General features: G+C 39.1%; 2 protein-coding genes across 5 annotated transcripts in view; one reads left to right on the forward strand and one right to left on the reverse strand.

Moving 5' to 3' along the window:
* Nucleotides 1-132, reverse strand: part of LOC126248330 (cytosolic purine 5'-nucleotidase) — a 432,318-nt gene extending 432,186 nt beyond the window's left edge. Inside the window, exon 1 of the mRNA XM_049949235.1 lies at nucleotides 1-132. Coding sequence (XP_049805192.1) covers nucleotides 1-131 — 131 coding nt within the window. The 5' untranslated portion in view covers nucleotide 132.
* LOC126248352 (SRR1-like protein) lies at nucleotides 29-25,132 on the forward strand. 4 transcript variants are annotated; one of them, XM_049949294.1, is made up of 3 exons: nucleotides 29-159; nucleotides 24,051-24,183; nucleotides 24,282-25,132. In XM_049949294.1, the coding sequence occupies exons 2-3, from the start codon at nucleotides 24,053-24,055 to the stop codon at nucleotides 24,979-24,981; spliced, it is 831 nt and encodes a 276-aa protein (XP_049805251.1). In that variant the 5' UTR covers nucleotides 29-159; nucleotides 24,051-24,052; the 3' UTR covers nucleotides 24,982-25,132. The 4 variants fall into 4 exon arrangements, with proteins under 4 accessions (XP_049805251.1, XP_049805242.1, XP_049805234.1 ...); XM_049949285.1 differs by lacking the exon at nucleotides 29-159 and adding an exon at nucleotides 755-906; XM_049949277.1 differs by lacking the exon at nucleotides 29-159 and adding an exon at nucleotides 894-1,030.
* Nucleotides 25,133-25,216: the final 84 nt, after the last annotated feature.

The raw sequence follows: 25,216 nt of genomic DNA on the forward strand, positions 1-25,216 counted from the left end.
CTGTGTTCTGCTTTTCTGTACCATTTCCCGCTGCGGCCAGGTTGGTTCCCGGAAGGGCAAGGTGTTATACCGGGCGACAATATACTATTCATGATATCATCTCGCACGTAATTTCTAGATGTATTTGCCATGACACTGATTTTCGTACAAGTTATGCAGGTAAGATCAACGGCTACTGTACACAAGCATCCCACACAACTAGCAGGTAGAAATACGCAATGCACAACACCCGTCACATGTAAACAACGGCTGCCAGCATTTCAGAATTCTTTCACGATACACACTTAACCGCAAAGCCTTGCACATGCGCAGCTTCCCGATGCAGCAGAACTGCTGTGACAAACAGTATCTTGTGCGAAAAGTCTGTCGTACAAACTGCAAATGAACAGTGGAAATGAGAGATATACCGCTAGCAAAAACCTTGTAATTGTTGAAAATGATGGTTAAATTTAGTTATTATTGATGAAGAACGAAGTTTTACAATGAAGTTGTTATGCGACTTACTTTAACTGAAAAATATGCATGTAATGTAACGCTTAGTCCGGGTGTTTTGTTGTTCCTTCTACAACCAGGAAAACCGGGCAAGTTCTCTTAAAGAAATGTTTGAACCTATAAACCGTACTAACGGATGTCGATGCCTCCCCATTAAAACGCCATGGTAATCAATGCTTGAAATTTTAATTATACGAAATTACGAACTCTTCAATGATTATGCATGGAACTGGATAAAACACCAGTCTCAGTAATCCCTTCGAAGCAAAAACTAATAGAAATTTGCTGCGCGAGCAAGTAACGGAGTAATACGGTTAATATAAAAGTAACTGGCAGTGAAGGCTCTCGCCGATCAAAAGACAAGCAAAGAACTTCGCGGCCTCTGACTACGAAATCGTACACAAAGCGGCAAGGGTGAGTACAGAATGTTAAGTCTAATTTATTGGCAGACGCAGAAGATGATTTATCCGAAAACATTCACCGTTGTATAGCCCTGACAAGACTTCTCCGTGATCCTAGGCACAGTGCCAGTAATTCGGTAATACTCTGCTTTTTGGATTATGTAATCATCATGCGTTTCGCGATGCAGTGTTAACTAGCCACTTTGGGATACACTATCGTTTAGGAAGTATGGAATTGCAGACTCTCAAGTACGTGTTTATTTTGTTAATTTCATTATGCCAAAAAAATGAGCATGTGCAGAATTTGCTCGTGGTCGCGTGTAATTAGAACAGTGAGATGATCTCTCCTCATAATTCATTATGTAGTGCCTATTGCCGGCAGCCTAGATTAATAATGTTCTGAATAAAGTCCACAAATTGTCAGATGCATGTAATTTACTTACAAGCCTTAAGGACGATTAACACAATAAATAGTAGTAACCTTAGCATTGTTGTTATAAACAGAAGATAAAAATAACATGAAATTTACACAGATTGTTCTAACTTTTTGGATGTGGATATTCGGGAGAACTATACGCCGCCTTAAACGTGTCTAAGTTTTGATCTGCAAACGATTGATAATATATCCTTTTTTTGTTGTAATTACTCTGCCAGATTATTATTATTTTCCCTGCTGTAGTTTGGAAAATATTCGCCAAATACTGGTCACAGTCTGGCATGAGTAGCATTCACAATTATGAAGTACAATGCTAGAAATAAAAAGAGATACCCAGAACATGTGGCTTAATCTTTGTATGGTAAAGAAGCAATCTCTCTCTCTACCTGCCTGTGCTGCAAACTTTAATTTTAATAAAAAATACAGGTTCAATGCTGAAACAATTCACATTTACATATAATAACTACTTCACTCTACTCACATCAGCATGATTAAGCATTTGCAAATTTGAAAATACCAAGTTACTTATTAACATGGTGGAACAGTAAAATGAATTATTGCTGGAGAGCAACTGAAGTCAATTCCAACCATACTTCTGTAATTTCCCTTATCCACTTCTGACAGTATTTGGAGGAGCTACTCCGTTAAATCTGTTATAGTCTCTTTTACTATGGCTGCCAGAATTGAGGTTGGCATTGTTTTCAGTGATCTGATTGTGGTAGCATATGAGGTCCGATCATAGTGTTTGCACTTGTCTGACAACTGTGTTGTAAAATCTCTACCAATTTCCTTAGAAAAGGTTGAAAACATGACACAGGTTTAAAGGTAATAAGATGGAAGATGTAGAAAAGTAAATGGCTTAAGGAATATTTGAAAAGAAATAAATTTTTTTCACTGGGGGAAAAAATGACATAAGATTTCTCACTGAAAAATTTTGTTTGACTGTGGTCAAGACATTCTGTCTACAGTTTGCCCTTTTTTTTATAAGATTCTGTTTGATGGGAGAGCCTCTATAGAGAAACAGAACTTTGAATTAGTGTGTGTTATATGTCTAGAAGAGAAGAGAACCATAAACAACATGAAATAAGACACAGTTCCTGTTTTGGGACAAAATTTAAATATGAGAAGCATGTTTAACCCAAGCAGTAAACTTGCAGTAGGCTACTAATTTCTCTTTCTAATTTTAAATCGTCAGGTTCCATGTGACAATGCAAGACAAAGCCATTTTGTCATAGAATGAGTCACTATATAAATTACAAAAACCTGATAAGAAAACTTTTAAAATGTGTAAAAAAAATGTTGCAGTGCAAGGTTCTAAACTACTGCAAGGAGTTCCTTTACAGACTAAAACCACTGTTCCTTCCTTAAGGAAGCCCTCCTACATTGAATTGGAAAATCTGTGATTATCACTCAAATCTTACAATTCTGCTGGAAATCTTTAACAAATGAAAAGTTAAGAGAGCACATTTTTCTTTTCATTGGTTAAAGAAGTGTTATCAGAGTGAAATCATTCTCTGTCTAGTATTAATTGAGTGATTGTGGTGGTTCCTTTTGAGTGATTCCATGTTGTTGTTGTTGTTGTTGTTGTTGTGGTGGTCTTCAGTCCTGAGACTGGTTTGATGCAGCTCTCCATGCTACTCTATCCTGTGCAAGCTTCTTCATCTCCCAGTACCTACTGCAACCTACATCCTTCTGAATCTGCTTAGTGTATTCATCTCTTGGTCTCCCTCTACGATTTTTACCCTCCACGCTGCCCTCCAATGCTAAATTTGTGATCCCTTGATGCCTCAAAACATGTCCTACCAACCGATCCCTTCTTCTAGTCAAGTTGTGCCACAAACTTCTCTTCTCCCCAATCCTATTCAATACCTCCTTATTAGTTACGTGATCTACCCACCTTATCTTCAGCATTCTTCTGTAGCACCACATTTCGAAAGCTTCTATTCTCTTCTTGTCCAAACTGGTTATCGTCCATGTTTCACTTCCATGTTATTAAACACAAATCCCAAAAGGCAGTGTATGTATAAGAGTAGCAGAGTTGGAATTCAGAGACCCTTCAACAGTGACCTGCATGAAGTGTGTGAGTTTTTTTTTTCTGTGTGGCTGTTCCACCTTTTAAAAGTGTGAAACATATAGAGGGATGTCATAGGATCAATTTACGAAAAATTACATCAAGTGGGATTCGGTGTCCCCTCTCCCCCGGCCCTCCCACTTCCTTGTACATATCTATACTTTCTAAAATCTTAAATTAATTTGTTCATCATATTCTCTAAGTTACATCAAGGAGGATAACCTTTAGGGATGTGGAACAAGTAAAGGATGTTATTACAGACTTCTATTCATCTTGACAGATATGTCTGTTCCCCAAGGAAGTGTGTTGTTGTCAAGTTGGCATTTTCTTAACCTCGTACAACACTTACTTATTTGCTTTATTCAAGCATTATAGTGTAAAAGATCCAGGGCTGGTGCACCTGACCAAATCCTGAAAGTGGCATGCACAGCTATCTGGGTTTAAGAGTTCGTCCTCATAAACAGTGAAATTAAGCCAGACAGTGAAGGAAGACTAGGGGGAAAAATTAATGTTGTTGCAAATTTTTGTACAGTGGTAGGAGGGAGTATCGCAAGTGGCATACTAAAAATCCTGACCCATGGGTGAATGGTGAGGGGATGTTTTCAGATCACATTTTAATATTTTTGTTGATAACTCGCACACTGAACTAGCAAAAATGTTTCCCAGTACAGAATTAAACTACATTAAATTTCATACAAAAAGGCTCTATTCATTTTTTTTCTGTAGGATTAATACTTTGCACATTATAGGGGATGTAAAAATCACAGAAAATCAGTTTTTTGTGTAGTCTTGTGGTAGCGTTCTGACTTCCCACGCACGGGGTCCTGGGTTCGATTCACGGTGGGGTCAGGGATTTTCCCTGCCACGAGATGACTGGGTGGTGTTGTGTCATCATCATCATCATTATTCATCCATCCCTATTATGGTCGGAGGAAGGCAATGGCAAGCCACCTCCACTAGGACCTTGGCTAGTCGGCGGTGCGGGTCTCTCGCATCGCCCGTTACACTCCTTGGAGTATGGGACCTCATCATTATCATGATTTAAAATTAATGTTTATTATTGAATGTAGTAGGTTAAGAACAAATACTAAATGTGTGTATCACATCTAAGTGCAATAGAGCCTCATTGAGGGCTAAATTGTGTCCTGGGGATGTAACAGAGTGAAGGTTGGGGGTGGGGTGGTGGAGAATAAAAATATGAGTGTAGGTAGCTCACTGGATTGTTGTCATGCATTTAACTCCATCATAGGTTTGCAAACTGAAGAGCGAGCGTGTTATTCACCACTGTCTCTACCCCCACCATTTCACAAGAAGCAACTACAATGTGTTTCTCAAAGTTATATTGACCCTTCCGCAGCTCGACTTACGAACCACTGGGTATGGTGCTTGGAAAAGCCTGGAGGCTGTTAATTTTCCCAAAGTGTGTTAACAGATACAGATATGATTTAGCAATAATATTAATACAACATAGGCATGTGGACAGAATCTACATAAATCTCTGCACACTGTTGTACACTGCTAGAGGAGAAATTGATTCTTAGCCATGCTATATGGCAGTTGTAGTGTTCTTCCGTGAAAGACGACTTTCCCCACTGTGAGCACTGTTTGCTTTTAAATTTACAGACTGACTTTACCTCCCAAGCATTTCTAGTCCATTTCTCCTATGTAAATAGACAAAATAACTTCACTGGGCTTGTGTTTATCTCATGAAGTTACTTTCAGCGTATTAAGAGAGTGCTTAATTGCAGTTTTTCAGTGAGTGATTATGTGAAAAAACTAAACAGCTAGAGCTGTCAACTGTCTACCACACTGAAAAGCATGCCCCAAGTATACCGTGGTTCAATATTTATTTGACATTATCCGATTCATTGTCTCTGCTGTCAATGGCTGGAAATGTTTTCACAACATGAGGAGTGTCAAATGCATCACCCCAGCCTCAGCTTACCCAACATCTGAAGAGGCCCAGAGGCTTGAATTGACACCCTTCACAACAGAAGTAGATCACCAAGATGTTACGAAACTTCACGTATTTCAACATAAGTCAAGAAATGCATTACAGCATATTATTGTTTTAGTCTTGAATATCAGAGGTATTCACATCCGCCTTCCAAGATATACTACGGATGTGTGATTAAGTGGCTCCATTCAGTGTAACCTGTCCTACAAGTCCCAGCAATTCTGAATGGAAGAGATTTATGCACTCTACCAGTAACACAATGGTGATAGAAGTGCAGTAGCTTTCTGGCCACTCATTAATTCACTACCAAGTGAGTACAACACAATTACACAGCTTTGCTACACACTGTCAATGTTAGACATGACAAGGAGCTACATTTACTGATCCAATAGTATTCCCACCAGTACTAAATATGTCACTGACAAAATCACATTTATAACTTAAACACTTTTCAGCGACTGCTAATAAAACAGATTTTACGTTAAAGCTCACTTAACAACTGAAAATGAGTGCTCATTTAATAACCCAAAAATAACTCCACTATGTAAACATGAGCTCAGTGGAGTTATTTTGTCTACTCAAATAAGAGAACTGGAGAGTGCTACAGTTTGTCAGCAAACTGAAAAGCGAGTGGCACCTGTAGTGGAGGAAGTTCCCTTTCCTGCAAGAACAGTACAATTGTCATACAGGATGACTAAGTGCCAGTTTCCCCTCTAGCAGTGTAGAAGTATGTGCAGAGATTTTCATGGAACCTGTCAGATGTGTTTCTAGTGTTAGTATTATTAGTATCTCATATAAATATTTCATGTAGTATTAACACCCTTTGTGGAAAATAAACACCCCACGTGTGTCTGCTCATTGTATTACCAGTGATTCATGAGGTGAGCTGCAGTAGGTTGGTATAACTTTGTGAAATGCCCAATTGTTGCTTCTTGTTACATAATGGAATAGAGTGAGTGTGGAGGACTTGCCTGTTTGCAGACCTATGAAGGAGAGAAGTTCATGACCTACCTCTCCTCACACGTCTACTCGCACCCCTTCCTAACAATTACGCCTGCAGAGCACAGTTTGTCCCTTATTACGTACTGCAGCACTTAGATGTGGTACACCCATTTAATATTTGTTGCTAAGCCACATCATTTAACAATAAAGATTAATTTTAATCCATTCTACATCTACATGTATACTCTGCAAACCGCCGTGAGGTGCGGGGCAGAGGATTCGTCCCATTGTACCCGTTATTAGGGTTTCTTCCTGCTCCATTCACGTATGGAGTATGGGAAGAATGATTGTTTGAATACCTCTGTCTGTGCAGTAATTATTCTAATCTTATCCTCACGATCCCTTTGTGGGTGATATGTAGGGGGTTGTAGTATATTGCTAGAGTAATCACTTAAAGCCAGTTCATGAAACTTTGTTAATAGACTTTCTCGGGATAGTTTACGTCTATATTCAAGAGTCTTCCAGTTCAGTTCCTTCAGTATCTCTGTGACACTCTCCCATGGATTAAACAGACCTATGACCATTCATGCTGCTCTCTGTATACATTCGATATCCCCCGTGAGTCCTATCTGGTATGGGTCCCACACATTTGAGCAATATTCTAGAACCAGTTGCAAGAGTGATTTGTAAACAATCTCTTTTGTAGATTGATTGCATTTCCCCAGTATTTTACCAATGAACCACAGTCTGCCACCTGCTTTACCATGACTGGACCTATGTGATCATGCCATTTCACATCCCTACAAAGTGTTACACCCAGGTATTTGTACAAGTTGGCCAATTCCATTAAGACATTAAAACAACAGTCTGCAATTTCTCCCATCCCCTGCAATATGGAAACTATTGGTCACAGAGAAAATGTGAATAGAATCTTTTTTGTACAAAATTTAATGCAGTTTAATTTTTTTTACTGCAAAACATTTTTGTGAGAAGCTGCGGCTTTTGATTTATTAAAAAAAGTTATATCCAAATGCCCACCCCCTCCATCTTATTCCCACCCCTACCTCCACCAGTCTGGATATTTAGTATGCTGTTTGTGGGTGGCACTTCCTCCTACAACTGAACAAAAATTTGTGACTAAACAAACTTTTCCCCCTCATCAACGTTTTTCGGTTTTTGTTGACTGGACTAAATGTGTCCTTGTCATCCTCATTATATGTGTTCGTGTTTTGAAAATTAGAAGTATCTGTCTGTACTGCATACTTTTCTCATGTGTGTTTTAAGTCCATAACTCAACTGTACATAATGGACACAGCTTTCTCCCCAAGGACCAGGAAGCATCAAGATTTTTAAAAGTATAGTCATTTAATAAATGTAATGTGGAATTTGCTTCTTTCAACATCTGTGTATATACTGAATAAAAGCTGATCATCCCCTGATCAGCTGAACTCCATTTTTAATTTCTAGACTTTCACCTGTGATGCCAGTCCCTAGTTGAAAAAAAAAAGTGTCAGAAAAATCACATAGTTCATATGGCTGACTGTGCATGTACTTTCTCTGGAACATGGGCCTAATAGTGTTATGGGAATCATATGTAATATTTTTAATTTCATAGAAATTGATTAAAAGACCACCGTCTAGTGCTTAATTCCTGTTTTCATTTCAGTAATACAGGAGGTACTTAAGTGTCTCCTAGTGTCTTGTTTGACCTTTCTTTATTTCGTGTGCATAGATTCATATTCACTGGATTTCTAACATGGTAGAATTCAGTGTAACTGAGTAGATGTTTGGACATTTTCTGAACACAACTGTTCAAGGTTGGATGAAACTTGCATTGATTTGAGGCTAGGCCATTGGACTTCATAACTGGCTTTGTGTTCAGTTAGTTACTTTAATTCATCACTTAAGTACAAAAATGCAGTTATCATTTTTGAGCAGAGTTTACATTGCCTTCCAAGAATACATTTTTCTCTTTTGATTGTTGACAAGTGTCCTGTTTTATTTGGTACAGATCTACCAAAAGGGGAGGAGAGGGGGGAGACGAGATTACTGTATAAAAAGCAACAGATCAGTATGAGACTAAGACTTCATGTCCCCGCATTTAAAGCTTTTCTTTTGAACACACAGATTGGTAGGACATTTCTGGAGAGTCCTTGCAGGATTTCTCGCACTACATGAGTCCATTTCTGTTCATCTGTTGGAGATCTTGATGTAAACTATATAAATAAAAATCAGTTGCCGCATGTGTGAAAAATCATCACCTGGGAATTTCTTAACCAAATTATTATTATTATTATTATTTTTGCTTGGACAAGATTTCTGTCAAAGAAATTTTTCGGAAAATCCAACGAAAAAGTCAAAAATTAACATCTACTGACACATGTATGAAATATTATCAGTTAAGAATGGCTCAATAGATTGGGTCGATTTTTGTCTTTGTTGTGTTCCTGATTGTCAGGACAAGGTCTGTATGAAAGGATATTTTTGGAAAACTACCAGAAAAGCCAGAAATTAATATCAGTTGTGAAAATCTTCACTGTAGAATGGCTTGACTGATTTTTGTTGTTGCTTCATAATTGTGGATGGTAATTATATTTTTGGTACAAAAAAGAAAATAAAACAATATTTGCACCCAGTTCGACAACTGTGCTGTCAGATATCTTTAAAAAAATAAACAAAAAAAAATAGTGTGACAGTTGTATATATAAATACATACGTAATATGTAAAGGGGAAATGTTACCGAAATTGTCACTATGTTCTGATCAATTTACTACAAACTTTTACGTGACACTCTGTTGAATGTTTGTATAGATATAGGCAATATATTTTTGTAATATTATATACATGTATATGAATACCTAAAGGGGAAATGTAGGTACCACAAATCTTGAAAAGTTCTTGACCAATTTACTTCAAATTTTTACATGATACTCTACTGAATATTCAGATGAAAATGGACATAGAGAGGGGGGAGGAGATGTATGGAGCTACTGAACACTTGGACAGAAATGGATAGAGAGAGGAAGGAGAGGGGTTGCATGGAGAGAGAGAGAGGGATGAAAAGGGTGGGCATAGAGGGCAAGGGCAAGGAATTTAGGATGTATGTACAATTCCCATACATATTTTGCAACTGCAAAGAGTTGCTGGGTTATCCGGTACTTAATAAACACTTAAATTGCAGAAAAAAAACAATATTTCTGTGTCTTAGTGGATGTTTGTCACTCCGTATTTTATAAGGGTCTGCGGTGTCCATGACATCTTCTCCATTCACACCTGGTGCAATACACACAGCTACACAAGAGACGGCAAGTTTCAGTCTCCTGCCATTGCGCTGCTGGTGAACTCACTGTTCCGCTGATTGCTGTTTGTAATTGGGGGAGGGGGGGGGGGGGGCAGCAGTCACGACACACACATGCCACCAGAGGATGCTAAATTCACATGGCCTGCAACTCTTATTGGCTGGTGTGTCTTTTTTAAGCAATTGCACTCAGAGCTCCATCTCCATACTCAGTGAATCTGCAGACTTATCAAGCTTAATATGCAAGAATACAGTGAGAAAAATAGACTGTCATAGCACTACACTGCTAAGCATTAGTACCCTCTGTGTCTTATCCGATTGTATCAACATCCAAGATTATTTGTTTTTATCAAGAACATTAGCCTAATCATATATAACTCAGCATCCTGGAGGAGCCTAAAGCATTTCAGACACTGGAAAGGCCAGGATGAAATAACAACAGTTTCATGATAAGGATAGATTGCTAGTCACCACATATTGGCAGAACCTAAAGACTGCTATACATTTAAGCTTTCAGCCAAAAGGCCTTCTAATGAAGTGGAAAATGCACACACATTCACAGCTCACACATACCACCACTGTCTCTGGCCACAGTGGCTAGAGACAATGGTCATGTGGGTGAGTGGTTTATGCTTGTTGAATGTGTGTTTCCTACCTCAGAAGAATGCCTTTTGGCTGGAAGCTTAATGTTTAGCATTGTCTTTGCCTTGCCTGTCTGTGACTCAATGTCTACTCTACATGATGAGTAGCACTCTATCCTTTTCATAACACTACAGCATTCAAGTTATCACCTCAGTTATTAAGTGTACATGTTGCAAACCAACTTATTAATGTTGTCTGATTGTTTGTATTTTCCACCTAAACTTTTGACACATAAGAACACAAAAAGGTTTTTTCTAAGCACTGGGAAAAAATATTGTTCTAAGACTAGTAGTCCCCATTTTCAACTATTGTGATGTCCTACAACAAGGTCAAACAGTGACAACTCTCACTGCCCTGACCTTGGCCCCAATTTCTGTGTTTGTGTGACTGGTTGAGGAGGGGGGGGGGTGTTATAATTTCTGGGTATTCCACAAGGATCTCTCTTAGGTCTATTATAAACAATATTATGAAAAAGAAAGATTGCTACTCACTGTAAAGATGATGAGTTGCAGAGAGGTACAGCAAAAAGACTAAAGCCTTCTCCAGAAAAGAAAACGCACACATTCACACAAGCAGGTACACATTACCGCTGTCTCTGCCCAGACTTCTTGTGTGAATGTGGTTTCTTTCTTGAAGGTTGTTTTGGCTGAAAGCTCAATGTGTAAAAGTTTTTATTTTGACTGTCTGCAACTCAATGTGTCATCTTTGCAGTCTGGACTTTCCATTGTTTGATTAGGCCCAGTATTGTTTCACATATATGTAAATGACTTTTCATCTAGTATACAACAAGCAGAATTAGTTCTTTCTGCAGATGAAACTAGTACTACAATCAGTCTAAACAGACATATAGCAACAGAGGAAATTGTAAATAATTTTCTTAAAAGTAAGGTATTATTGAATGGTTTTCTGTCAATGGTGTCACTCTCACTTTCAAAAATATACCAACATATTCATTCATGCACATCTAGATATACTGCAACGCTGATACATGTAATACATGGCGAGGAAATAATAAATAGGGCAGAAGCTTCAAAATGTTTTGGTGTACATATTGATGAGAATTTAAACTGGAAAAAGCACACTTTGGAACCCTTGAAACAGCTCATCCACAATTGCACTTTAAATCATGGCAAATCTCTGGGAGTGAGAGTTCAATAACTTGACATATTTTTGTAATTTCATTCAATAATGTCTGTGGAGTAATGTACTGGAGGAAAGTAATTTCTTTAAGAAAGTAAGTCTTTGTTGCTCTGAGACAGGCTGTAAAGAATAATCTGTGATGCTCACTCATGATCATCATCCTGAAGTCTGTTGTGAATAATCAACTGCAGCCTAAAAGGAACAATGATGGACATAATTGCAATACCAAAAGAAAAATGATATTCATTACTCCACATTGAGGTTCTCTTTAGCACTAAAAGGGATGCACTATGTTGCAACCAAAAGTTTTGATCACCTGCTTGGTGATATAAAATATCTGACAGACTGTGAAGTAGCTGACAGACATTCATGTTAAATTTGAAAACAAACTGAAAAAGTCTCTCCCTGATAACATTTTTTTGTAATATGTAAAAGGTGGTGGCTAGGAATTACATCTCTATAAACAACAATTAAAAAACTTGAGAATGTGAATGTAAAACAGCATACGTCACATCATTACGATTAATCATGCAGATGATCTATGGAACCTAAAACTAACTGATTGACACACCGTGTATGAATGCATTATCTCTTTCAACAGAGTAGCAGCCTAGTGTTGAACTTTTCAAAAGTACAACAACACATTGGGTTTGCTCAGTCAACTTCTCAGTAATCACAACTGCCAACATTTAAACTTCAGGTACAAAAGGATGAAAAGATTCAATAGTGTTTGACTACATAACTGGAGTCAGTTGAAAGTGTGGCCTGAACTAAAATATGGAAACACCCGAGAGATGCATGCTTGAACATAAATGCAGATGATAGCCAATCCTCCAGGTTATACCGCTGTTATACGACCATGAACAGCAACTGTGTAATGTCCTCAATACTTTGCAAGCATTAGTCATTATCAGAAAAGTATTCTGTGTATTGTCAGTGCATTATGTTCGAGCCAAGTGAACTCACCATTGGCAAACTGTTGGTGCTCATATGGTGGTAACCAAGGTAGGCAATGTGTTTGGGGTTTCAAGAGGCACCGTAACAAAGATTTTTACTGCACACAGGGAAAACAGAAAAACAGCATCCACTAAGTCACAATGTGGATGAAAGTGTGTGTTGAGTGATTGTGACAGGTGGTCATGAAGATGATTGTGACGAAAATAGGGGAGCGACATCACAGCAGAACTGAATGTTGCACTTGCGAACCCTGTCAGCATAAGGTAAAAAAATCCCTGGAATTCCAAAACCACTCATTAGTGATGCAAATGTCCTTAACAGTAGAACATACCAAAGCCACAAAACCTGGTCTGTGGAGCAGTGGAAGAAAGGCATTTGGTCAGGTAGTCTTGGTTCACACCGTTTCCAACAGCTGGCCGAGTGAACCGGGGTGGGGCTTCAGTAATGATTTGGGCAGCTGTATCATGGTATTGTATGGGCCCCACGGTTACTCTGAGAGGTTGCAATACTGCCAAGTATTATGTGACCATTTTGGGTGATCAGGTCCTGGTACAATGTTTGTTTCCTGATGGTGATGCAGTGTTCCAAGATAAAAGGACCCCTGTTCACACATTTTTCATCATCCAGGACTGGTTTTGCAACCCTGAGGATGAACTGTCGTATTTTCCCAGCAATCGCAATTACCAGATCTCAATATCATTGAGCCTTTGTGTGTACCTTGCACAGAATGGTACATGATCATTATTCACATTCTATCATCATTATCTAAACTTGCCAATATTTTGCAGTAACAGTGGCATAAGATTCCCCTGAAAACCATGCAAGGTCTGTATTTATCCTTTCTGAAATTACTGGAAGCTGTTTTGAACACAAACAGCTTACCTACACCGAATTAGGTGTGGTAATGTGTTTTTGGTGTTTCTGTATTTTTTGTCCATACCCTGTGCCTAGCTGTAAAAAGGCATGTGCTATACAGTGAGAGTTATTAGAAGCATCTTAAAGAAGTGTAATTTCTACATGAAAGAGGTTGCTTAAAGAAAACTAGTTAGATTAATTCTTGTATATTTGTTAACTTGTTGGGACCTGTACCAAGTTGGAACAGATTGAGAAGATTCAAAGAACAACTGCATGCCTTGGGTTCGTTTTGCCACTGTGAGCATGTCATAGAAATACCCACTTTTGAAACAAATCTAGAAACACAATACTTCCTTCAGCGTGCATTTCAGATAATTACAACAGCAAATTTATATTCAAACTTATATAAGAGAGGTACTGACAACTGCATACCAATCCACATAGGAAGTGGTAAAATGAATATTTATTATACATACTCTGCACCACACACTGTTTGGTGATCTGGCCAGTACACGTGTAGATAGTACCACATATTGCAGACTTTCTGTTTCAGTCACATTTATCTTATAAACTAACAAAAGTTCCTTAGCTTCTTAATACAACTGTAGTCTCTCTGTTACTGCACTGTGGTATAGTAGCTGCTGCTCCTCCCCTTCTGATAGCCAGCTCAAATAAATACTGCACTGTAATACCCCCCCCCCCCCCCTCCATGAACAATGTAACTTGTTGTGGTGAGGTGGCTTGCATGGGTAAACAATAACAGATAGCATACCGTAGGTGCAACAACATTGGAGGGTTATCTATTGAGAGACCAGACAAATGTGTGATTCCTAAAGAGGGGCAGCAGCATTTCCAGTAATTGTAGAGGAAACAGTCTGAATGATTGACTAATCTAGCTTAATAACATCAGTCAACATGGCCTTGCTGTGCTGGTACTGTGAATGGCTAAAAGCAAGGGGAAATTACAACTGTTATTTTTCCCAAGGGGATGCAGCTCTACTGTATGGTTAAATGATGATGGCGGCATCCTCCTGGGTCAAGTGTTCTGGTTGTAAAATAATTCCCATTCGGATTTCCGGGTGAGGACTACACTGGAGGACATTAGGAAAAAAAAAAAAAAAAAATACTGGCAATCTATGGGCAGGAAAATTTGGAATATTGGATCCCTTCATTGCGGAGGTATGTTAGAAAATTGAAAAGGGGAGTGGAGAGGTGGAAATTAGATATAATGGGGATTGGTGAAGTTCAGAGGTAGGAGTTCTGGTCAGGTGAGTTCAGAGTTAATCAAACACTGGAAAGTCCAAGATGGAATAACAACAATGTTATGAAAAGAATATATTGCTACTCGCCATATAGAGATGTTGAATCACAGACAGGCACAATGAAAAAACTGCTATACATTTAAGCTTATGACCAGAAGGCTTTCTTGTGAAGTAGAAAACGCATGCACATTCCCATACAAGTGACCACTGTGTCTGGCTGCTGTGACTGGACTGCAACAGCAATTTGGACACGGTGAGCAGACACAGCAGCCATGTGTGTGTGTTTATTTTTCACTTTGGAAGGAGGGCTTTTGGCCAAAAGCTCAAATCCATAGCAGTCTTTGTGTCATGCCTGTCTGCGATTCAACGTCTCCTTTATATGGCGGTAGCAATCTATCCTTTTCATAATATTGTTAAGTATGAGATTGTAAATACAAAATCAGATATGGGTAATGCAGGAGTAGGTCTAATAATGAATAAGAAAGTAGGAATGTGGATAAGCTTCTCAGAACAACATAATGAATGCATTATCATAAGCAAGATAGACACGAAGCCAATACCCACCATAGTAGGACAAACTTATATGCAACAAGCTTTGCAGGTGATGAAGAGATTGATGAAGAAGTGTATAATGAGATAAAAGAAGTTATTCCAATAGTTAAAGGCAAAGAAAACATAATTGTTTGGGGGACAGGAATTATATAGTAGGAAAAGGAAGAGAAGGAAACCTGGGTTGTGAATAAGGACTGGGGGAAAAGAATAACAGAGTAAGCCACCTGGTAGAATTCTGCAAAGAGCACAATTTATTCACTGCTAACACTTGGCTTAAAAATCATGAAAGAAGCTGCATGTTTGGAAGAGATCTGGAGATACTGGGAAGTTTCTGATTGATTGTATAATGGTAAGACCGATTTTGGAACCAGATTTTAAAATCTAAGACATTTCCAGGGCAGATGTGACCTCTGGCCACAATTTATTGGTTTTGAACTGTACATTAAATATGAAGAACTTTCGAAAAGGTAGGATATTATGGTGATGGAACCTTGAAAAATTGAAAGAACAAGAAGTTGTTGAGAGTTTCAGAGGGAGCATTTGGCAACGATAGATTGAAACGGGGAAAGAATACCTTAGACGATGAATGGATAGCTCTGAGAGATGAAACAGTGAAGTCAGTAGGGGATGAAATAGGGAAAGACATAAGACCTAGTAGAAATCCTTGGACATCACAGGAGATATTGAATTTAATTCACGAAAGGAGAAAACGTAAAAATGCAGCAAATGAGACAGGTGAAAGGGAATACAAAAGTCTAAAAAGTGAAATTGACAGAAAGATCAGAATGGCTAAGCAGGAGTGGCTAGAGGATAAATTTAAGGATATAAAGCGTGTACTCCTTTAACTAGGGAAAAGATAGATAACACCTGTAGGAAAATTAGAGATATGTGTGGAGAAAAGGAAAGCAGCTGTACGAATATAAAGAGCTCAGATGGAAAATCAGTTCCAAGCAGAGAAGGGAAACATGGGAGTATATAGAAGGGAACTGAACTTAAAGGCAATGTTACAGAAAGGGAAGAGGACATAGATCAAGATAGGAGATGATACACTGCAGGAAGAATTTGAGAGAGCACTGGAAGACCTAAGTAGAAATGAGGCCCCTTGAGTAGACAATGTTCCCTCAGAACTACTTCTATCCTTGGGAGAGCGAGCCATAGGAAAACTATTCCACCTGGTGTGCAAGATGTACAAGATAGGCAAAATACCTTTATATTTCAAGAAGAATTTAATAATTCCATATGCAAAGAAAGCAGGTGCTGTCAGGTGAGAAAATTATCAAACTATCAGTTTCATAAACATGGTTGCAAAATACTAACACGAATTCTTTACAGAAGAAGAATGGGAAAATTGATAGATTTGTTACCGCTAAGTTAAAAAAAAGAAAAAGGAAAAAAAAAACCATGCAATATTGTGGAGATGCTTCAGGAACACAAATGGGAATCATTGGAGGGAAGGCGATGATCTTTCTGAGTAACACTATTGAGAAGATTTAGAGAACTGGAATTTAAAGCTGACTCCAGATGATACATTTCGTGTAAGGAGAATGAAGATAAGATACAAGAAATAAGAGCTCATATGAAGTTATATAGACAGTCGTTTTTTGCTCACTCTATTTGTGAGTGGAACAGGAAAGGAAATGACTAGTAGTGGTGTAGGGTACCCTCCGCCTCGCACTGTACAGTAACTTCTGGATTATGTATGTAGGTGTAGATAGGTGACCTTGGGAAAAATGATTCTAGAGAAATGTAGGAACATGTGAGGCAGTATTCACCATACAACTAGTTTTAGAAGATAAATTATGTAAGCAAACCTACATTTATAGCTTTTGTAGATTTGGAGAAAGCTTTTGACAGTGTCATCTGGAATACACACACTGAAATTCTGAAGGTAGCAGGGGTCAAATACAGGATGCAAAACTTGTACAGAAACTGGATGGAGTCATAAGAGGCGAAAGGCATGAAAAGGAAGCACTGGTCGAGAAGGGAGTGAGAAAGGGTTACAGTCTATCCCCCATGTTACACTGAGCACACAGTAAAGGAAATCGAGGGATAATTTAGGGAAGAAATTAAAGTTCAGGAAGAAGAAATCAAAACTTTGACATTTCCTGATGACATTATAAATCTGTCAGACAGCAAATGACTTAGAAGAACAGTTGAACGAAATGGACAGTGTCTTGATAGGATGATATAATATGAACATTAACAAAAGTAAAACAAGGGCAGTCGAATGTATTCAAATTAATCAGCTGATGCTCTCATTAATAAACGGTCACAATGCCCACATAGTACTAGGGACAGAAAGTTGACTGAAACAAGATGTAAACAGTAATGAAATTCTAATCTTAGATTGGAATGTATACCACAGAGACAGGCTGGGCAGTGAAGGGGGAGGCGTGTGTATAGCAATAAAAAGTGCATTAGTATCGAAGGAAATTGACGGAGATCCGAAATGTGAAATAATTTGGGTGAAGGTCACGGTTAAAGCAGGCTCAAACATGGTAATTGGATGTCTCTATAGGCCTCCTGGCTCATCAGCTGTTGTGGCAGAACACCTGAAGGAAAATTTGGAAAATATTTAGAGTAGATTTCCCGACCACATTATAGTTTTGGGTGGAGATTTTAATGTACCAGATATAGACTGGGAGACTCAAACGTTTATAATGGGTGACAGGGACAAAGAATCCAGTGAAATTTTTTTAAGTGCATTATCTGAAAACTACCTTGAGCAGTTAAACAGAGAACAAACTCGTGGCTATAACATATTAGACCTTCTGGTGACAAACAGACCCGAACTATTTGAAACAGTTAACGCAGAACTGGGAATCAGTGATCATAACGCGGTTACAGCATCGGTGATTTCAGCCGTAAATAGCAATATTAAAAAACGTAGGAAGATTTTTCTGTTCAGCAAAAGTGACAAAAAGCAGATTTCAGAGTACTTGACAGCTCAACACAAAAGGTTTATCTCAAGTACAGTCTATGTACTGACTTGGCAGAAAATCCTAAGAAATTTTGGTCTTATGCCAAAGCGGCAGGTGGATCAAAACAAAATGTCCAAACACTCCGTGACCGAAATGGTACTGAAACGGAGAATGACAGACTAAAGGCCGAAATACTTAATGTCTTTTTCCAAAGCTGTTTCACAGAGGAAGACTGCACTGTAGTTCCTTCTCTAGATTGTCGCACTGATGACAAAATGGTAGATATCAAAATAGATGACAGAGGGATAGAAAAAAGATTAAAATCGCTCAAAAGAGATAAGGCTGGTGTACCTGATGGGATACCAGTTCGATTTTACACAGAGTACGCGAAGGAACTTGTCCCCCTTCTTGCAGCAGTGTACCATAGGTCTCTAGAAGAGTGTAGCATTCCAAAAGTTTGGAAAAGGGCACAGGTCATCCCCATTTTCAAAAAGGGACACCGAACAGATGTGCAGAACTATAGACCTATATCGCTAACGTCGATCAGTTGTATAATTTTGGAACACATATTATGTCAGAGTATAATGGCTTTTCTGTAGACTAGAAATCTACTCTGTAGGAATCAGCATGGGTTTAGAAAAAGACGATCGTGTGAAACCCAGCTAGCGCTATTCGTCCACGAGACTCGGAGGGCCCTAGACACAGGTTCCCAGGTAGATGCCGTGTTTCTTGGCTTCTGCAAGGCATTTAATACAGTTCCCCACAGTCGTTTAATGAACAAAGTAAGAGCATATGGACTATCAGATGAATTGTGTGATTGGATTGAAGAGTTCCTAGATAACAGAACGCAGCATGTCATTCTCAATGGAGAGAAGTCTTCCGAAGTAAGAGTGATTTCAGGTGTGCCGCAGGGGTGTCGTATTCACAATATATATAAATGACCTTGCAGATAACATCGGAAGTTCACTGAAGCTTTTTGCAGATGATGCTGTAGTATATCGAGAGGTTGTAACAATGGAAAATTGTATTGAAATGCAGGAGGATCTGCGACGAATTGACGCATGGTGCAGGGAATGGCAATTGAATCTGAAATGTAGACAAGTGTAATGTGCGAATACATAGAAAGAAAGATCCTTTATCATTTACCTACAGTATAGGTCAGCAACTGGAAGCAGTTAACTCCATAAATTATCTGCGAGTAGGCATCAGGAGTGATTTAAAATGGAAAGACCATATAAAATTAATCATCGGTAAAGCAGATGCCACACTGAAATTCATTGGAAGAATCCTAAGGAAATGCAGTCCGAAAACAAGGGAAGTAGGTTACAGTACACTTGTTCGCCCACTGCTTGAATACTGCTCACTGGTGTGGGATCCGTACTAGATGGGATTGATAGAGAAGATCCAACGCAGAGCAGCGCGCTTCGTTACAGGATCATTTAGTAATTGCGAAAGCGTTATGGAGATGATAGATAAACTCCAGTGGAAGATTCTGCAAGAGAAACGCTCAGTAGCTCGGTATGGGCTTTTGTTGAAGTTTCGAGAAAATACTTTTACCAAGGAGTCAAGCAGAATATTGCTCCTTCCTACGTATATCTCACGAAGAGACCATGAGGATAAAATCAGAGAGATCAGAGCCCACACAGAGGCATACTGACAATCTTTCTTTCCACAAACAATACGAGACTGGAATAGAAGGGAGAACTGATAGAGGTGCTCAAGGTACCCTCCGCCACACACCATCAGGTGGCTTGTGGAGTATGGATGTAGATGTAAAGAAATGTTTGACTAAAAGGAATTGATGAGTTTAGCTATTTGTGCAACAAAATAACTGATAATGATTGAAGTGTAGAGAATATACACTCCTGGAAATGGAAAAAAGAACACATTGACACCGGTGTGTCAGACCCATCATACTTGCTCCGGACACTGCGAGAGGGCTGTACAAGCAATGATCACACGCACGGCACAGCGGACACACCAGGAACCGCGGTGTTGGCCGTCGAATGGCGCTAGCTGCGCAGCATTTGTGCACCGCCACCATCAGTGTCAGCCAGTTTGCCGTGGCATACGGAGCTCCATCGCAGTCTTTCACACTGGTAGCATGCCGCGACAGCGTGGACGTGAACCGTATGTGCAGTTGACGGACTTTGAGTGAGGGCGTATAGTGGGCATGCGGGAGGCCGGGTGGACGTACCGCCGAATTGCTCAGCACGTGGGGCGTGAGGTCTCCACAGTACATCGATGTTGTCGCCAGTGGTCGGCGGAAGGTGCACGTGCCCGTCGACCTGGGACCAGACCGCAGCGACGCACGGATGCACACCAAGACCGTAGGATCCTACGCAGTGCCGTAGGGGACCGCACCGCCACTTCCCAGCAAATTAGGGACACTGTTGCTCCTGGGGTATCGGCGAGGACCATTCACAACAGTCTCCATGAAGCTGGGCTACGGTCCTGCACACCGTTAGGCAGTCTTCCGCTCACGCCCCAACATCGTGCAGCCCGCCTCCAGTGGTGTCGCGACAGGCGTGAATGGAGGGACGAATGGAGACGTGTCGTCTTCAGCGATGAGAGTCGCTTCTGCCTTGGTGCCAATGATGGTCGTATGCGTGTTTGGCGCCGTGCAGGTGAGCGCCACAATCAGGACTGCATACGACCGAGGCACATAGGGCCAACACCCGGCATCATGGTGTGGGGAGCGATCTCCTACACTGGCCGTACACCACTGGTGATCATCGAGGGGACACTGAATAGTGCACGGTACATCCAAACCGTCATCGAACCCATCGTTCTACCATTCCTAGACCGGCAAGGGAACTTGCTGTTCCAACAGGACAATGCACGTCCGCATGTATCCCGTGCCACCCAACGTGCTCTAGAAGGTGTAAGTCAACTACCCTGGCCAGCAAGATCTCCGGATCTGTCCCCCATTGAGCATGTTTGGGACTGGATGAAGCGTCGTCTCACACGGTCTGCACGTCCAGCACGAACGCTGGTCCAACTGAGGCGCCAGGTGGAAATGGCATGGCAAGCCGTTCCACAGGACTACATCCAGCATCTCTACGATCGTCTCCATGGGAGAATAGCAGCCTGCATTGCTGCGAAAGGTGGATATACACTGTACTAGTGCCGACATTGTGCATGCTCTGTTGCCTGTGTCTATGTGCCTGTGGTTCTGTCAGTGTGATCATGTGATGTATCTGAACCCAGGAATGTGTCAATAAAGTTTCCCCTTCCTGGGACAATGAATTCACGGTGTTCTTATTTCAATTTCCAGGAGTGTATGATGAAGACTGTCAATGTCAAGAAAAGTGTTTCTGAAGAAGAGGAATTGTTACATTGAATACAGATTTAAGTGCTAGGAAGTATTTTCTTAGGATATTTGTCTGGAGTGCAGCCTTGTATGGAAATGACAAGTGGACAATAAACAGTTCAGACAAGAAGAGAACAGAAGCTTTTAAAATGTGATGCCACAGGAGAATGCTGTAGATTACATGGGTAGATCATGTAACCAATGAGGAGGTACTGAGTAGAGTTAGGGAGAAAAGAAATTGTTGGCATAACTTGACTAAAAGAAGGGATCGGTTGATTGGTCACATTCATCTAGCAGGAATGGAAAAAAAACATAAGTTCTGAATAACCAGTATTTTTCGGTATTTGTTTGGTCTTGGTTATAATAGGTGTTTTTACTTTTTACTAATAACCAGGTATAAAACTGAATTAAGAATTTTCCATAGCAGCCGTGGTAAATTTTGCTAATTTTTTTTTATTAACCTTATTTATTTTTTATTCATAAAATTTGTGTGATTTGATATATTGCATTATTATAGAAAATGAGAGAAGGATCAATACTATTTTAATAACAGTGCTGACAGAAATGAGAAACAAATACATGGCATAAGAATTGGTACAGCATTGTTGAAACAATAATGTACCTGTTTGTGTGTGGCGTGGCCTATTAGATGGTACATGTGTTCATGCAATCTGCAAGACTTGCCCCATCTTCTCCATATGGTAGTATATCAATGTCGCCTTCAGATATCTGTTATAATACAGAATGGCACCATCCCTAGTCTCAAAGTATTTTATGAAGTACAATGTTCTATTTTCTTTAAAAGATTAAAAACAGGGAAGCCACAACAAATTTGAGAGACAATATAAGGAGAAAAGTTAGAACTTAACAGTTCATTCATCATTATAATAAAAATTTGCTGCCTGTGTTTACGTAACATGCCTTTAACTGCTTGTAGCACTTGAAAATAGAGAAATTAACGAGAAAAAATAGTTCTTCAACTTCAGTTTTCATCTTTTAACAGTGACTACTCATTCTCTCCAGATAGTGGTATGATCCCCAATTAAACATAATTCTTGAACAGAATTTCAAAGAATTAGATAAATAGGAGAATACTAGCAATTTTTTGTGGCAGTCAACCACTTATCATTTTTCAAGAAAAGCAGTGAATGGTGGATGGACTGAATTTTCTTTGATTTGCGTATTTAATCTAATAATTTGATTCCTCACATCTTGAAACTGAGGGAGTCCAAATTTTTCAACTTTGTTCGATTTCTACATTTGTTACAGGAAATAACAGAAGTAGAAAACTGAAAATAGGTTGTCAAACAGTGGAAAATCTAGGATGGCATTATGATAATGTTATGTAATATTGAAACATGGTGATTTCATAAACTGATTATTTTTAGTGGTTTTAACAGTTTGTTGAAATGGTGTTGAAAATAGATATAACTGAAGACCAGTGGTTTCAGCAATAACTGCCAACTTTAAGGGATCACCAATTAACAGTAAAACACGGTCTTTAGTTCACCTTCGCTGCAACGTTTTCTGTGTGTTCTTTCCAATTTAAATTACTCATAATTGTAACATGAAGGTAAATTTATCCTCAAACCAAAGGCTGGTTTGAACACAAAAATGCCGTACTGGGCATAGTCGTATTAGATATGGTATACCTTGCCTTACCCTGAACGTAGGACTGATAATCCAGCCTGTTATAAGGGGGCTGACTGTGTAATGCGAATTCCTAACCACTGTGCAGCTGCCCATTTTCTACAAATGTAAATTGGGTCAACTGAACCTGCTAACAACTGATGTTGGCTTCATCCTGCAGTGTAGTAATGTCATGGCATGGGACAGCGGACACACACAAACATGAAGAAAACAGGAAACTGACAGTTTTAAATATAAGCTGAGGTACGTGAAATATAGCCTGAGGTATAGGTTAGATTCAAAAGTAATGGTTTGATTGAGAGTTGGCGAAGCCAACGAATGTGAATGCAAAATCTTAATTGTGGTGGGATAATGATCTGTAGCATAGATAGAGGTCTAAGTTATGTTGATAGCTGTAGTCAGACACTCGCACATTGAGCTACTGAGGCACACAAAAGTGAATACTTAGAATAAAATAGCAAGTATTTTGACACAGAATGGAATGAGTAAGGACCGCAACTCAAATTATAGTGAAGTTGTTTAAGAAGATAATTGGCACATAAATGAGAACTTGAGTATTGTAGCTCAGATTTCAAACTTTGGTTTCTTCAGAGAGCACAGCTAAATTTACTGTTGTGTAAAGCGTAGATCTTAAGCTGCAACTGTCATGAAAAATCTTGTGAAATGTTTGTGTGCTACTATTGATCGCTGTTTACACTTACAATCTTCATGTTTCCTCCCAGAGAGGCATAAGGACCAAAACAAGACAAAACACTATTCACTAGAACAACCTCTAAGAGCAGACAGAATGCTGATAAGAAGTCTGAAAGATGTCAGGGTGTAAGTCTGAAAGCACCCATGGCAGAAAACTAAAGCTTAGTAAAAGTATTTCTGACTGGATACATCCTCAGTTGAATGACATCTACAGAGTTCAACAAGATCCACCACAAGTAAAATAACATTGTTACATTTCACCAGTGTAACCACCTTGGAGGTTTACAGATTGACATGCATAATTCATGGGCACTATTAAGAAAAAGAAATAAAAGTTCCTAAATAAGTTCTTTTCAAGTTAAAGTAGTTTCATCAAAGACTGAACTGACTTCTACCGGTATTTACAGCCTTTTAGTTCAAGATGATTAGTTTAGAAGATTATACTGCAATAAAATTTTATTTCACAGTGATGCTGGAAGGTGATTTCAAACTGGTTTCTGCAAAGAAAAGATCAAACAAGTCTGCCCAGAGGAAAGAGTCTACAATAACACGCAGTCAGTTGACTGGCATTCCTGATATTAATAAAGAATCTGCAATAAGGTAAGAACATATGCTAATGATACTAAGCTTTTTTCTTAGAAGTAATTATTGAAGTTTGCCTAGTTGATTTCAACAATATGTTTACAATATATTTACAGAAGGATAGAATTAGCGAAAGAAGAAATTCAGGAATCAGATTTCTATACAGCAGTTCGAGTAGTGCTACTTCAGGGACTGAAATTGCTGAACAGCTCTGAAATTAAAGAAATTATTTGTTATGGACTTGGACATGTGGCAGAATGCATGACATCCAGATATCAACTAGGCCTGCTACTTTTACTGAAAGACAATTTTAATTCTGAAGTGTACATTCATGATCCTGTTTTCTATTCTGCAGAGTGTGAGCTGCTCAGAGATCTAAATTTCCAGTTGATTACAGAGAATGAAGAAGGGAAGCGTAAACTGAAACCATCTGTAACGACACTGGTTTATTTGCCCCACTGCCCTAAACAGATAACAAATAATTTCTTGTGGGCTAATTGGGGTCCACAGCTTACAAACTGTCTCCTGTTTTGTAATAGTTTTAATAAAATTGTAGAAACAAATCCAAAGACAGTACTGTATACAAGTGTAAGTTATATATTAAATATATTTCCGCATACTGAAGAGTTTGGGGTGATAAATTCATTTCAGTACAAGGAAATATTTAATGACTTGGCTATACACGTGTTTCCTCAGAAGAAACTTGATTTAGTGGCATCCGATCTTTGGAACTATTGTGAAGAGCCGAAGTATTCAGCTGATGATACAGAATTCATAACCAATAAATTACAGTCTTCTCTGAGGTTAAATAGCTGACACAATTGGGCAAGAACTTTTAATATGGGAGGCCCAGGATTAAGGATTCTTCGCCAGCTTTTGTCAGAATTGCGCCACATGAGCTTTGATGGTAATTTACAAGATTCCTTATTGAAGAAATACATTTTTCAACAGTATCGTAAGTTTCAGGTAACAGACCTACAGTTATGTAAAGCCAGGGAAGAAATGAATTTTTTGGCACAGACATATTTGTGTTACCTTCAAAGTCAACGGC

This window comes from Schistocerca nitens, chromosome 1 (genome assembly GCF_023898315.1).
Source record: "Schistocerca nitens isolate TAMUIC-IGC-003100 chromosome 1, iqSchNite1.1, whole genome shotgun sequence".
NCBI classification, from domain to species: domain Eukaryota; kingdom Metazoa; phylum Arthropoda; class Insecta; order Orthoptera; family Acrididae; genus Schistocerca; species Schistocerca nitens.

Bases quoted from the DNA above. Each gene is read 5' to 3' on its own strand.
- LOC126248352 (XM_049949270.1), top strand. The intron at 24,184-24,281 runs GTAAGAACATAT...ATATATTTACAG, and splicing joins AATAAAGAATCTGCAATAAG to AAGGATAGAATTAGCGAAAG.